The sequence below is a fragment of the Kryptolebias marmoratus genome, linkage group LG12, assembly GCF_001649575.2.
Source record: "Kryptolebias marmoratus isolate JLee-2015 linkage group LG12, ASM164957v2, whole genome shotgun sequence".
In the NCBI taxonomy this organism is placed as follows: Eukaryota; Metazoa; Chordata; class Actinopteri; order Cyprinodontiformes; family Rivulidae; genus Kryptolebias; species Kryptolebias marmoratus.
In genome coordinates this window covers 14,818,425-14,834,645 of record NC_051441.1, presented here as the reverse complement: position 1 = coordinate 14,834,645, position 16,221 = coordinate 14,818,425, and the positions used below count along the sequence as shown (strand labels likewise).

Below are 16,221 nucleotides of genomic sequence, written 5' to 3'. Positions count from 1 at the left end.
TCTTCGGTCTCGGTTGCTTTTGCTGTTTCATGACTTTACTTCACAAGGAAGTAAATTACATGGCATCAAAGAAGGAATGTGTTCGTGGCAGCAACCGAGAGGAAGGGCTTTATTTTCACAAAGAAAGACGAGGTGGACTGTTATACAAGTCAAACAATACGGCACCGTTCAGCCACATGAGTAAAGAAAGGAAGGAGGTGAATAACAGAAAGATGCAAACTCAGACACACAGTACAGGGATTGTTTCTGACATCATGAAACAGTTGAAGGAGGCTAAAAAGACTGCAGTGGTTTGCAAAGTAGCCATCCCTCTTTGTATTTTGTGGCCTTACAATCTGAAATTTAAACATTTTTTCACACTGATTCACAAAGCAGAGCTTCATGGAAGAGTGTCCAGAAAAAAAAAAAATAAAGCCATAAATGTTTGTGTCTGTTTCCTTCCTCAAACATGTGCTGTGGTTCAAATGAGACCAAAAACCGAACGGACAACAGCACATCGAGCACAACAACCCTACCACCTCCCATCACGCCGAGGACACCAATCCCTACAGCGAAGCACGGTGGGGGCAGTGTCATGATGAGGGGATGTTCTTCCACCAGCAGCGACTGGGACTCTTTAAGGGTAAAATTGATGGCGGTTTAAGGCTGCAGCGTTGCCAGGCTGCCACTGCCGAAGACTGGACGATGACTCAAACTTGACTCAGCGTTACGAGAAAACACACAAACACACACATTTTCAGTTCGTCTCGTAGGATTCCGAGTGTTTCTGGCCAGTGAGACGCGTCTTAGCCTGGCCCACTTTGCTCCCACCATGGCAGCCATCTCCACGTTCATGACTTAATCCGTTAGAGAGCACGTCTGAAATGAAGATAGGCAGATTTGGACCAGTTTTTTTAAAAATAGATTTTATTTGTCATTGCTGTGGTTGTTAGCCCTCACATAGGGGAGCCCCTGAGCAGGTGCCTAAATACAGCTCTAGAACTGAGACGGGTTGAAAAAGGGTAAAATTCCAGATAAAATGCCAGTGGAGGTGAATACTTTTAAAAAGCCACCGTTTAAGTGCAGCCAACTTGCTCGCAGTCACTTTCCTTCCTCCTTCGGGTGTTTTTCATTTTCCCTGCCATGCTTCAAACCTTCTTTCCTTTTTTACTTCTCATCCCCCCTTCATCCCTTTAATTTCCTCTTCTCTCTCCTCCACTCAGTCCGGCCATATGAGGAAACACAAACTTCCAGTCATAACTGAAGGGCACCTCTTTTTTTTGTCTCCTTCCGCCAAACACAAACTAATTTGTGTATCCCTCCGCGCGCGCACGGCCGCACATTAAATTGGTTCTCTGGAAAGACGCGCCCGCTGTCCCCGCGAACAGGACGCGTCCGAGTCGGCTGACACGGAAAAAAAAGCCGCACCACACCTCGAGGCTCCATCCTAACCACACCCAGCTCCAGGTCTCGAGCCCTCCCCCCACGCGCTCGCCACAGCCGACCCTTCTTCTTCTTCTTCTTCTTCTTTTTTTTAAAAACGAGGGGTCTTCGAGTTCGATCCCCGGCGCGCGCGTCAAACTTCTGTTTGTCTATTTATTTATTTATTTTTCTAAACTTTTTTTTTTTCCAGCTTTCAAACTATTTTTTTGTTTGTTTGGCCGCCTGGAACTTCGCACAGCTTTGCTTCCTTTTAATCGGTGAGTAAAATATAAATTATATTTATGTTTTTGGTTTGATGAAACGATGCGCGAATGTGTAATCGTGAAAATACCACGTGTTTCAATTAGATCCCCTGTATGAAATAACCCCTAAAATTAAGTTGAAATCACGCTCTTTCTGTTTGACTAACAACAAAACAAATAACGGGCTTATTTCACATTTTAAAGTGTGAGGAAATGTGCTTTAAGCAGCTTGTTTTTAAAAAGACTCCCTTTTGCGTGCGGATATTTTTGCTCAGGTCGTAACTCTCTGGTTCTAAATTCAGGCATTTGGGGATGAAAGGGGCGTTGTCAGCCCGTGTGTGTGTTCGTGTGTGTGTGTGTGTGTGTTCGTGTGTGTGTGTGTGTGTGTGTGTGTGTGTGTGTGTGTGTGTGTGTGTGAGAGAGAGTCAAATGTATTTTCAGTGCAGTGAATGAATGTTTGGTTCATCGCTAAGGAAGAGAAACTGTTGCTGGGGTTGTTGTTTTTTTCAGCTGACACAGGAAATATCCCAGAGTAACTCCAAATATGAAAGTAAAAACACTGCCTCTGTAAATGCATTTTAAAATTTAAAACGATATGCTCGTGCAGGCTGTGTTAGTTACATCAAGGAGTGTTGTTAGAATAAATAAGTTTTCATCCATAATTTTGAATTTTGGATCAATGCTGTAGTTTTATATATTTATTTCGTTTGGGGCGCCCTCTTGTGGTAAAAACGAGCAACAGCTCCCCTCCATGTTTTTCATAGTTGGCAGATTGTTTTTTCTTATTTAGCCTGTACTTAAAGTCACGTAAAGCTTTAAAATATTATGCAGCTGTTGTTGGCATGCAGGCGTGAAGAGTCTGCACACAACCCCTCAAGTATAATCATGCATTTTACAATTGGCTCTTCACATGAAAGTGTAATTTACTCCCCTGCTGATGCTGGACAGTGTGGCTATGGTGATGTAAATTAATAAAAAGCCCTGTGCCTTTCATGCCAGAGTTTTAAACTGAAATCATTTCATGATGAAATGGGACAGAGTCAAAGTTGTCTTGGTCTTACATTATAAACCACTTTAAACGCAATCTTGCAAGATGTGTTACCTTTCAGTGCATGTGTTGTGTTTGACTCCCAGTTACAACCATGCCAATATTTAGCTCAATATGTATAAAACTGGCTGTGCTAAAAGCATTTTTGTGTTGGCTAAAGTCAATTAGTTGTAGCCATCTTGGGTTAGGTTGACTCCTAAAGTGAATCAGTTGTAGATGAACATCCAGTGTTTACTTTCTGAAGGTTTCATTAAAATCCGTACAGTGGTTTATGAAATATTTTGCTAACAGACAGACAAGTGAACACACAGAGGCACGAGCAGAAACACAAATTGTCCTTTCACCTTTGATGGGAGGCAGTAATAATGTTATGCTAATGTGTTAAATGAAACGGCTGAAAGAACACCCAGTAAGTGATGTTAAAAAGCTGAAAATGAAGATTTATTTTTTTACAAACTCTGTTAATTCTGATTATACAGATAAATTATTGTACCATAAAGCTTGTGAGGATGTAGGATGTCTGAAAAGTTGATGTTTGGACAGCGGTTTAGTTGTAGTTGCTGTCATCCACATGGCACAAACTGCCAGCACTAATTTGGAAGTATTTCCCGGATGATTGTTGGTGTGTAATGTTTGCTGGCAGGGTGTTAAATTCTTAGCATTATGTTAGTGTTTAAGCAGAGCTGACATCTTACTGCTGAAGTGTGACGTGGTAAAGAGAAGAAGGGAAAAATGGTGGCTGATAGTAGGAACTGTGAGCAGGTGCCCAGGGAGGTGCAAGTGGAGAGCTTCTTTCCAGTTGTTGCCTGACCTCATTATCCCATGTGGAAGTCATTACTCAGCACTGTCACGCAGGAATGCACGAAAACACACACACACACACACACACACAAGTCACGTTGGCACTCAACATGAAGGGATTCCTGTGTCAGAGGGAGGCCTTTAAACACAGCAAGCAAACACTTCTGTGTATTTTGATGTGGACTTTTTTTTAATGACAAAACTACGCCAAAGTAAAACATTTTAAAACCTCAAAGATGTTTTTATTACTTATATACTTATTTCTGCTTCCGTTGGAAGAAATAACCTTGAATTTGGATCTGATTGTTAGACTAGCGCAGGGATTTAAAGGTTAACAGCTTTAAGCTCCTCCGGGTTAGATGTTAGTGTGTGAGCAAGTAAACAAATTCATAATGTCATAAAGTGAACATAAACCAAAACCCAAGTACTTTTTTTGATAATGTACAGCTGCTCTTGAGAAACACACCAGTCAGTGTTTTTAATACATCATCTTGTTGTAATTTTATCATGTCAAACTATAAAAATGATTAATAATTGTGTAAAACATACTGGCAGCCAATGAAATCAATGGAAAATATGCATTTTTTTCCCTTTTTTACATGTTTAGGGTTACTAAAGTTTGGAATAATGTTTTACACCTGAATTGTAATAGCAGTGACACAAACTTGTTATCAGTTTGGGAAGAAACAAAAACCTTATTTATTTTCAGCCCTGACCATGTAAAACCAGAAGCTTTGAGACAAATGTTGAAAACTTTCATCAGAATCCTCTTTTTTTTTTTTTTAAATTGGCTCAAGGAGTTGTGAAAAAGTGCTGAGGTGTTACACAAAATACCAATAATGAAAACCATTTTGTGAGAAAATTTGGCAATGTTGATCCAAGAAATGCATTTTTTATTTTATTTTTTTGTCTGTCCACTGGAAAGCATCATTAAATGAGAGCAGAGGCGCTGCTCTAATAGTTGTCATCCTGGGAATGTGAATTTATATTCCTGTAGTTGCTCTGTAGGCCTATTATACAACTTCTCATGCTTTCCATAATCAAATTGTGTCTCTGTCCTTGTTTGGCGGTGTGCTTTTGAGTCTGCTTTATCCTCTCACTGGCTTTAGTGAGACTTAGATGTGCCTCTTCGTGTTTTCTCTAACAATAGCTCCTCGTTGTTGATGTTGTGTAGACACACCTCTGTAGAGTCTTACCTTTAACACGAATGACAAAAGCTTACACACCACAAGGTCACTGGGCGGTATGAGGGAGAACTACTGAAATCCAGTTACAATTATTATTTGGTTTGGTTTTCTTTAGTTTTCCATTACATCAAACGATGAGGTTTCTTCAGCATGGTGTAATCTTGAAAAGCATCATGATGACAAAGAAGCCGAGTCAAAAGGCAGAGCTCTCAATTTCCAAATCAGTCCACGATCCAAGCAGTGATTGAAGTAGGAAAACAAAAAGTGCCTGTACTCAGAAATAAGTGACGTGTGGTCACTACAAAACAATATAATGCTATAATTATTACAGGACAAACAGGACTGGCCCAAAAAGAGTCAAATGTAGAACATTTTGAGACTGTGCAATTATTTAAAATGACAAAAGACTAGTTCATGTCACACTATTATCAAATCTTGACCCATGTCACACTCTGAACTGTGTGACCTTTTGCTGCAGGAGAACGCTACAAAGATCTGACTGGAATATCAGCGTTAACACCCTTCTGATTCTTTCACACCGCGAGATTCTGTCTTCACACAGTGTGAACTTGCATCTACATCTTTTTATAGATAGGACTCCCATTTTCAGACCGACAGATTTACAGTTTACTCACAGTAAGGATCCTCCTCTTGGAAAGTTCCCGGCACACTCCCAGTTGTCCCTCTGACTTGGTCCTTTGTGTCTATGCATCACCTGCTCCCTCAAATCCGACCCAATCAAAAGCATCACAGAGCGGCCCACGATTTCCTGTTTTTGACCAACGTCGAAGACATAATTTATACCAGGTGTAGGCAATCCTGGTCCTGGAGGGCCACTATCCTGCATGTGTTCCTTGTTTCCCTGTTCCAACACACCTGATTCAGAGGTTAAATTACCTCTTCATGTTCTGCAGACGCCTGTTAATCACCCATTGGATGGCCAAACCCAAAACAAGAAGCTTTACTGCTGTCATACGAAGAAAGAAACAGTCATCTACAGTGGCTGAAAAGCAGGTTTTTGCAAACTGATATTCTTTAAAACCCCTTTTTATTAACAAAAATAGTCTCTTAAAGTACAAGAACATGATTAATTTTTGATTTCAGGGCTTCAGATTTATGAAAACCACTCAGCACACAGGACTGTCTGTGGAAAGTATGCATAAAGTGAAAAGGAAAGTGAAACATAATGAATGAGTGCTTTATAATGCAGGATATTTTATTGCTAAGCTCATTAAAGTATGCTTGGGTTGAGGTTTTTTTTGTGTGTGACTTTGGGAAACTCTAACACAAAGCTCAATGGAATTAAACACCAAAAACAAAAAGTCCACGGATAAATAACTCCAACCATGTTTCCTGACACTTAACTAACACACGACAATCAGGCACAAACACAGTCATTCCTGCTCTCCACTCAGCCTTATAACATGAGGCTGGGGGGGCACAAGTGTGTGTGTGAGAAAGTGTGTGTGAATGTGGACTGATTCCCCTCGCCTGACGGAAAATGCTGACTTTAATGTCCTCTTTTTTTTTTTTTTTTTACTCTTTCATAAAACACAAAGCCACAGACTTAACTGGGCCTCTGAATGTGACTCCCCCGCCTCTCTTCCTCTGTCTGGTCCACTCCTGGTGTCTCCCTCAGTCTGGTCATGGAAAAGTGGATTAAGATAGTGACAGATCAAGAAGACTTTCCTGTGTAGCTCTCTGGAACATTTGTTCAGCTTATACACTTGTACAATGTGGTGTTTAGTTGATATGTAAATCTGATCAGTATTTGTTGCTCCGAACCTCCATGAAACACATCATTGTCAGGAAACTGTGAGGAAAAAAAAACTGAGCTGCAACCTCATTCAAAAATCAGATCTGCAAATTCATTTGATGCGTGCCTGAATAAAAATGTTCTCATTGCACACAAAAAACAGATGTTAGCAGAGTTTTTTTTCACCACTGTAAATAAGGTTTTACAGCCAAGTTGTTTTGTGGAAGTTACAGCTTTACAGTTTTAAGTGCCCATTCTGATCCTCATCCATTCATTCATCCTTTACCCTCACATTTGAGACTAGGCTGTGAGGGCCAGAGATCCCCAGCAACCCTTTCACCAGCTGCCTCCTACAGCCCCAAACAGAGAGACTCCAAAGTGTTCCCAGGCCAGCTGGGAGTCTGCCCCGAGGTCTTCTCCGAATGGCTTTTATGTACGTCATGATGAATGTAATTTTAAAAAAGTTGCGCGATGAAGACTATTCGCTTGTAATTCTAACAAATACGTCACTACAGAAGTGTGTGTGCCTGCATGTTTCTCACTTTCAGCCTTTCTGACTTGACCCTCTGCAAGGCAAAATCCTTCCCAGGGTTCCTTGGAGATCCAGGCCTCTACGTTTAGATACGTTGTGTGTAATTTTGCCTGCTGTTATCAAATATGTTGCTGTTTTGAGCAAAGTTTCAGAAGTAACGGAGGGATATTTTTGCTCTCAACGTGTCTTACATTGTTCCTTTTTAAAGGATATTATGTTTGTTCAGTAAAATCAAAATCAGCATCACTGTGTTCTTCAAATGGGAGAGTTTATAAAAGAGACTCTTTTTTTTTTGGCTTTTGGTAAATTACTCATTTGTACAAATATTAAAGACAGAACTTACACATGACTTTTTACAAAGCAGATTCCCTGTATAGAAGGGGAAATGCATACATATCATTTACATAAGAGTACCTAGTCATTTTCAATCTTTCATGTCTTTCTATGTTGTCCAACCCTTCTCTAAACATTTTTTTCCCATTTATATGGATTTTGGGGTCAACCACAGCTATGTTTGCATGGGTCTACACTCATGTTTTCTCCTCCTTTGGAGCTCCTTTTTTTCTCTGTCCCCTTCACCGTTTGTTGCACCTTTCTTCACTGACACGATAGCTTCAGATGGATGAAAATGTGGCTCTGTTTGTGTGTGTTGATCTTTTTTTTAAATTATTTTTCCTTTGCAGCAGTTCCTCTGGGTCAGATTAGGTTCAGTTGCCAAAAATGTGCTCTGCAGTGAATGTAGAGCATGAAATTGTTGGTCATTATTTCTGCCCGCCTGTTGCACATTCAGTTCACACTATCAGCTGTTAAGGTTATTAGGTTAAAAAAAAAACAATCTGATAGTTATGTATACTTTTATAAATGTTACATGTGCTCAACTTCAGTATGGATTTCTTTCCCCCTTACAAGTTTCAGTCGCAAATTCATATATTTAAAAATGTATTTTGGATTATAATACTTTAAAGATTCTTTGCAACAAACCCCATAAAGATCTACATTTGTTTTTAGAGCATGAGTCCTTCCATTTTTAATATTTACCCTGTTGTTTCCCCCCACCTCGGACAGAGAGGACTGATTTCCAGGCATATCCCACAGCCACATGCTTGGCTTCCACACAAAACTATGGTCTGCTTCCTGTTGGCGCGGAAAGGCTGTTTTTATTGACTCTGTTTTGGCAGACTAGGCTCATTCCTCTGCTGTCTGCCTGTGTGTGTGTGTGTGTGTGTGTGTGCATAGAGACACATGTGCTTTTTAACATGTTTGGATTTCTGCCTCCTCAACTTTAAAGTGTTGGTGGGAGTCAAAATCATGTGTCTGAGCTTTACGTTTGCTCGTGTTTAGTCTTGTTTCCTTTATCATCATACAGTTAGACAGAGTTTGATGTGCAGCAGAGCTGACAGGGTTGTTGTGTTGGTGTGCCACTTTTACTCTGCCGTCATATTAAGTTTTCAAACATCCATTTAACTCTAGCTTTTGAGTGATGAGTTTTGACATTCTGTGTGAAACTCTTGGACAGACATGGCTGATGTATTTGTATTTATTGTAGGTGACTCTGTCCCACTAATTTATCAGTGATCCTACTTTGAGGTAATGCAAAAAAGGTTGGACATCAAACACAATACCAGTTTAAATCCAACATAAAAAAATAAAGAAATACTCCTAACAACAACAACAAAAGAATCTATGTTAATAACAGCCATAATCAGGTACCTTCTTGCTGGGCTTTTGTGAGAAATGGCCTTTACTGGTAGATTTGTATCACTTGGTATAATAAGATACATCCTCATATTTGTTTTTTTTTTATTAAAGGTTTTATCTTAAACTAATACTAAGTGATACTTTTTATGGTATTACTTGACCAAGGATTCAAGCAAGCGAAGCTGCCGGCTTATAGAGACGTTAAAACTCTGGTCAATGAATCGTGCTGTAGCTAAAGGTGGGATAAAAATCCATCTTTGCACAAGTTTGCACTTTGACACTTTTCCTTGTTTTGTGAAGTTATGGAGATTTAATTTGCGAACATATTGTGTGCATGACTAGGCAGGTTTATTAGCCTTAAATGTGGAATTACAAATAAATCCTTTTTTTTCTCTACTGACTGTAGTTGAGTCCAGTAGCCATGTCCTAAAAAAATGACATTACAAGAAATGACTTATTTTTTTTACTTTTTTCTTTTTATAAAGACCCAATTAGTGTAGTGACCACTGGCTTGTTGGTTTCCTAACTAAAGCTTTTTGTTACAGCTTACTCAGTTTTGCAGGGGAGGCAGCTCTAGAAACTATTTTAGTCGACATAGATCATCTCCTTTTGAGTACGATAAAGCTTACTGGGCTTTCAGAAAGGCTGAATCTCCAGATATTTTTTGTATCCTTCTCCAGATCTGCACCTTGACGCAGCCCCGTGATCTCACCATTGAAACCGCAACTATGTTTTGAAGATGTGGACAAGCTAACATATTATACATGCAATGATGAGATTGAACTCTAAATATAAATATGAGCAATAAAAAGCACGAGTAGACTCCCTTCACATTTCCATTTCAGCTCAACTGAAACAGGTCGCATCAGAGGTTAGTTTTGAGTTTTGTAAAAAAAAAAAAAAAAATTTCAGGTTTGATTAAAATAAATCAGCAGAACAGTCCAAACCTTTTAAAAATAGGGTTCTCTGCGCATTATTTGGTAGTAAGCAGCTGGATCAGGTGCCACACAGCCGAAGGTCAATGAACTTTCAAAATAAAAAGAAGAATCTTTCAGCTTTTATTGTGCAAACAAACAGACTAAGCCAATCAGGCCGCAGCCCTTCTTTTTATTTCGAAACTCCAAAACTGTGCTTGCCCGTCATACTGGATTTGGGGAAAACTTGAAAGGTTTCTTTAAAATTTTGACCTTAACTGTAGCTCTTTAAAAAGAAGCAGAAGTGCAAAAAAAGTCATGTATGAAAAGACAGAGCAGAGGCTCGCACACATCTGTTATGACTATCAACACTGTCTTCTGTAGCTGCTAGACGTTCAGTTTGTGTCAGGGTGACACAAATGCTCAAGTCAAGCTGCAAATACAGAAGACATAAGCTGTGATTTGAAGCAACACATGGCGTGTACTTTATTTGCAGGATGTAAACTCGTATTATTCCGTGGCTGGGTTTATATACATACATTCCTCAGCCTGTGTAGGACTGAACCAAACAGCCACTGTGGTTTTATAGTTTCTGCTTCCTTCAACAGTTTATGGTCTGGATTAAGGGCTTGATGTAAACAACACTCTCCCACATATTTTAAATGACACACACAGTCCCTCAAACACTGGTTTACATACAGACGCAACATAAACATCTTCTGTAATTTAAAGGGAGACTCTGAGACAACAAACATTTTTGTGTTTTATTAACTGCATTTTTCTCAGCTGTTTGGAAATGTTATGTGATGGTAATTGGCGCCAGATGTAGCTGTAAGGGCACAGACACTCTGCTCACATTTATGGCATTTTTTTCACATCTCATTTGAAGTTGAGTAAAATATACAGTCTTAAAACTATTTAAAAAAGCCTATTTGTTGAATTTAATCTTATCTCACATCTGCAATAGAATTCAAATGTACTGTATGTACGGCAAACCCTTTAAAAGGATAGTTCAGATATTTTCAAATTGAGTTATATGGAAAGGTTATAAACAAAAATTATCTTACCTGTTGTAGATTGCTCTTTGAGAGCCTCAGTTTGGAGAAATAGTTTAATTCTGACCAGATCGATGAGCTAAAGGCTTGTCTGAACTGGACCAAAACTAGTCAAGTTTTCCTGTCTTAAAACATCGTTGATCTCCAATCATGCAAACACAATTTCATAAGGTGCAAACCGTGGACGTTCAAAGAGCTATCTACAACAGGTAAGATAGTAATTGTTTATAATCTTTACACAGAACCTCACTTCAAACAAACTATCCTTTTAAGCCATTAAAGTAAAAAATAATATTTCACCATTTTATAGAAGTTGTTCTTATGATCTGATGGCAAAGGAACTAATCTTTTCGGTGCTTCTCTGTGTTAATAAAGTATTACTCGTATGTTGTTCTCAGCAGGTTGTTCTCCTCATGTGAGAGACCCTGATCCATTCTTCAGCATCACCCTGCAACGTTGCCTGGCTGACATCAACTACAAACACTCAGAGGAGCCCAGATAGCAACATTAATCTGCAAACTCCCAGTCTGTGTGAAATCTAACCATTCCCTGAAAGGAAGCTGTGAGTTATCGGACTGCTGTGAACAACAGAGAAATATATAGTGGAAGAGTGAGCCACATTCAAGGGAAGCCATGTTGATCATCCTAGCCTTCATCATCCTCTTTCACCTGGCTGCTGCCATCCTGCTCTTTGTTGCCACTATTCACAATGTGAGCATACACACCATGAATATATATATATATATATATACTGTATATACTGCTGACGCACAGCATGGTGTTTGAAAATGTAATTTTGTTCTTTTCACATGTTCTTCGCTGACAAAGGCATGGTGGGTGGTGTCGGAGAGTGGTACGGTCATCTACACTGATTTGTGGTACTACTGTAATGGCACCTGCACCCCCGTGGAGAACAGCCACACCGTTGAAGAAGGTAAGCCAGTTAACTCCGCTTTCCCGACATGAGCGCGAGCTGGATTTGTACATGAACCTCTGTTCCCCACTCTCCCTCAGCTCCTCTGCAGGCGGTCCAGGCGACTATCATCCTGGCCACCATTTTATGCTGCGTCAGCTTCTTCGTCTTCATCCTGCAGCTCTTCAGCATCAAGCAAGGAGAGAGATTCATCTTCACAGCTGTTATCCAGCTGTTGGCTGGTACGTAAAACACACACATTCACCATTTAAAAATATGATTTTTTTAAAAATTATTTACTATCTGGTGTAAATAATTAGATTACAAGATGAGAACCATTAAAAAGTCAAGTCAGATTTATTTATATAGCACTTTTCAGCAACAAGGCGGTTCAAAGTTTACAACATGAAAAGTAATTTATATACTCAGAAGCTGGAACAATGAACTGGAACACCTCTTGAAATCAAACTTGACTTGAAAAAGATCTCAGATTTCCTCATCAGCCCCAACTTCAGAATCCAGGCAGCAATCCAAGATGGCTGTCTATCACATGAGACGTGATGACAGCTGCAGTCATAAGCTGTTTGTTTTCACTTCCTGACAGTTTGTATCTCATAAAATCCGTCACGCACACAGTACTGAACTGTCCACATTTGAAAACATGCCACTACTGTGTTTGAATGCATCAAAAAAAAGCAGAGAAAACCTTATGAACTTGTGCTGCTAATGGTAGTTAGCCTGGTTTTTGAGGCCACCAATTAGCAAATTTTACAGATTTTTTTATTTATTTATTTTTAAGCTGCGTCTGGAAAATGTTTAAGTTAGGTATGCCATCATTCCTGGATCAAGTTTAAGAGATAAAATAAACATAAAAGCCCCTTTTTCAAATTTAAGGAAAAGTATTTATTTATTTATTCACTCACTCAAAGTAAAAATTTGAAATGACTAATAAACTTACAGGCGGTTGCAACCAGTTTAAAGTGAAAACCAGTCGGAAATGAATGTTTTCCCATCATGCCATGGAACTGTATGTAACTTTACGCCTTATTTCTCCTCCTCGCAGCTCTATGTGTGTTGATCGCAGCGTCCGTCTACACTGCCAGGAATACCAACTTTCATGATCCCAAAGTCAAAAACGGCTCCTTTGGCTCCTCTTATATCCTGGCATGGGTCAGCTTCCCCATGACTCTTGCTAGCGGCCTTATGTATCTGGTACTCAGAAAACGCAAATAGAAGTGACAGGGGACGCAACAGGTTACTGATAGGATCTTGGACACATGCTCTCTCCAACCCTGAGATTCTTAGTATTGCCAGCAAGAGTAACGGGTTCAGACATGGACAGTTTTCTATAAAAAAACCCCCCAAAAACATCCAGCAACAGCTTTTGAGTCATTCTAACACATGAACTAGCTTAGTGCCTTTATTCTTCTAGATGGTGCTTTTTTTCCTCTAAGTGTGGTTCAAACCCACCCTGAGTATATTTCTGCTTTTATATACTTCAGCCTCTGTATGTTTCTACAAACATCTAACATGAATCAATACTTGGTGGTTCATGTTTCAGGGTATAAGGCCTTGAATAAAATTGTATTGTGTTCCTTTTGCCAACTCAGCCCAATGTGCTGAGTTATTTACTTCATATAGAGTTGAATTAGAGTAAATCCACCCAACATGCATCTGCTATTATTTCTCTGTCACCACTCGGCATCAGCTCCTAGGGCTTCTAGATGCTCATTAAACTTACATTTCTATGTTCCATTAAAACACTCCACAGCACCAAGATTTACCAAAGGGCCCACTCTTTTTTTTCATGAAGCTCTGCAGAGTTTGGTTTGTATATACTTGATGTATAGTTCAGCTTGGGACTCGCCTAATAGAAGTTGGTCAAAAAAAAAAACGTAATATGTTAACCAAAACGTGCAAGAAATGTAGTGAAGCTACTGTATAGCCAAAATATAACATGTAGGATTTTGATGGTTTGTATTCTTTTATAACTGACTTGTGTTTTATTGGTGGAAAAAGGAGCCAATGATGTGCCGTGATGTTTGGGATTGAAACTGAAAGATGAAAAAACATGCATACTTGAAATAAGAATGATTTCTTTGTTGTGATTCTGGATTTTATTATTTTTTTTGTCATAGCTTCTCCGAAGAAGATAAAAGCTATTTATTGTATGAACCACTCTTTTATTTTCTTGTGTTTCAGAATTATGTGGCTAAAAAGTTATGAAGTAATAGAAGTTTGCCCTTTTTGTTGCTTTCTGGCCAGGCTACTGTTGATTCATTTCTGGAACACTAAAATGCTACGCATGAATGCTCTGGCTTTTGAGAATAATGCATTATTAGAGCAAAACACCAGCCATTATTTTCCTTTAATGCTTTTTAATGACAACGTTTTTGGTAGAAATTAGTTGCTTTAGACTTCGGGAGGGCATCATCTTGCGCGAGCAGCAGAGTATTAACTTTACAGCTGCTACAAACTTGAAAAACTCCAATATTTTCATTTTTGTTGCTTATGTATTTTGCTTAAATTCTCATTTTCATCTCAAAGCTTTTAGCAAATTCCAACACTCAAGTCAAATTAGATGCTAATATTTTCATTTAAACTCTCAGAATTGCTGCGTTTTGCTCAACCTAACTTTGACCTAAATTGAGCATAAATTCAGTCTAAATTCAGATCCACATTTCTATCTAAAGTTGTAGCATTCATGACTTTTTTAAAAGCTACAGGGAACCATAAAATCAAAAATAATCACAAGTCAAACATAGATTCAAGTTTGTTTATTCTTGCTTAAAACGTTATTTTGAAGTATTAATTCTACATTGATTGAGCATCTCCTTTTCTTTTTTTATGTTTTAAGAGCTTAAATTGAGCATGTTTGTTGAGTTTTCTTCATTTTTCTGTTTGATTTAACAAGTTTTAAATGTCTAGTTTTACTTTTTTTTTTTTTACAGACCTTTCTGGCTTTTCTTTTGATTTTTCTTTCTAATTCTGTTGATTTTGACCTCAGTTGCAACATCACAGGCAGCTTCAGTCATCTGTAAGACATTGTGTTTGCATGCATCGCATTTCCTAAATCTAAGCCTGCTCCTGACACCAAGTGGACCGAGAGAAAACTGCAACATACGTGTGTGCGTTGGTTTCAGGCTGCAGAATTTATTTTTCACCTTTTTCGATATAAATCTTAATAAATGTAAATGTGAGTATTAATCTATCCCTGCTTGCCTTCTTGTTTATTTTGCTTCTGGAGAAGATCAATATGTATGACTTTGTGTTTTATTGCTTTAAAGAATTTAATGCAAATCATTTCCATCACAAAGACCAGGATCTCACGAGTTGGTGTGATTAAAGACTGGACACAGTGCCTTTGGATTGGAAGTCAGAGAGTGAGCTCCACATGATTTGTGTGACTTCAGCTAACCTTTGTCCTAACAACAAAAGTGTAAAATGTATATAACAGAAAGAACTGCATACTGAAACATTGTAAAATGCTTTGCAGAACCTGTAAAGGTTAAAAAGGTGGTAAGTGTGAGCTGTTTTTAATTACCTCCCCACACCCCCAACCTGTTTCCCCTGCAGGAACCAGGGCAAAAACAGCTTACCTGGGTAGTAATTTACTCAGGAAAAGGGACCTGCATGGAGGTAGTGCATTCACAACACCCCTGAACTTTTTTATAAGTCTTGGCCTCTCATCTCATTATTACAACCAAAAAAGCTATTCAGATGAGAGGGGAAACATGAAGTCTTGTTACCTCCTATTAAGCTCAACTGGGTTTTGTTTGACCAGTTTATCCCAATGCAGCACATTGGAGGCAATGTTGGGTTCAGTGTCTTGCCCAAGGACACTGACTTGAAGGTTGGGGAAGCCAGGATTGAACCACCAACCTTCCAACTGGCAGATGACCACTGGTCCTGAGCACAGCAGCCCAAACTGGACCTGCATGTTTTGAAAGGCAATCTCAAGTAACAATGCTTTGTGTTACACTCTTTATTATTATCCATCCGTTTTCTTTCTTCGCTGCTCCTTTCTGGGTCGTAGTCAACATTGTGGGAGAATGGAGACGATAGAGCATGTTATTTTAGAGTGGTAGAAGGTATGAGAAAGAAAGGAGATTAATGTTGGAGGAATTTAGGAAAAATAAAGAAATATTAAATTTAGTAGATATATTGAAAAGGAACTCAGACTGCAAAAGTATTCAGATTTGAATGAGATTTTTCAGGAAAACAAAATTGATTAGGAGAATATAATATTAGATATTTCCAGTCACACTCCATACCAGTAGGTGGCGGTAATGCAACCTTAGTGTTTTTTTTGTCAACCGCCATGAAACTTTACTTTAGAAGAAGAGGAGGAGGAAGAGCAGCGGAGGGAGATGGTGGGTGTGGAGGTGGTAGCAGGCTAGTCCTTGTCCTTGGTGGAGAAGGGGTTGATCGTTAGCTTTTGTCCCGGAGCAGCAGCAACAAGTTCAGGTTCGGGGTCAAAAAGTTGGAAAAGGAGGAGAAGCAGCCGGACAAGGGTGGTGACGCGGAGAGTTGGGTGTTGGAGCAACGCGGGAAAGTAATAAGGAATATACTTGGTGGAAAAGGTGGTTTGGCATAAACTGGTATGTGAATGGTTCGGATGGAAATGGAGGTAGGAAATGAGAAGGACGGGGA

General features: G+C 39.2%; 1 protein-coding gene across 2 annotated transcripts; it reads left to right on the top strand.

Moving 5' to 3' along the window:
* The first annotated feature begins 1,338 nt into the window (after positions 1-1,338).
* emp2 (epithelial membrane protein 2) lies at positions 1,339-14,779 on the top strand. 2 transcript variants are annotated; one of them, XM_017416517.3, is made up of 5 exons: positions 1,339-1,679; positions 11,057-11,366; positions 11,484-11,589; positions 11,670-11,810; positions 12,632-14,779. In XM_017416517.3, exons 2-5 carry the CDS (start codon positions 11,289-11,291, stop codon positions 12,799-12,801), a joined length of 495 nt encoding a protein of 164 aa, XP_017272006.1. In that variant the 5' UTR covers positions 1,339-1,679; positions 11,057-11,288; the 3' UTR covers positions 12,802-14,779. The 2 variants fall into 2 exon arrangements, with proteins under 2 accessions (XP_017272006.1, XP_017272005.1); XM_017416516.3 differs by having other exon boundaries at positions 11,054-11,366.
* Positions 14,780-16,221: the final 1,442 nt, after the last annotated feature.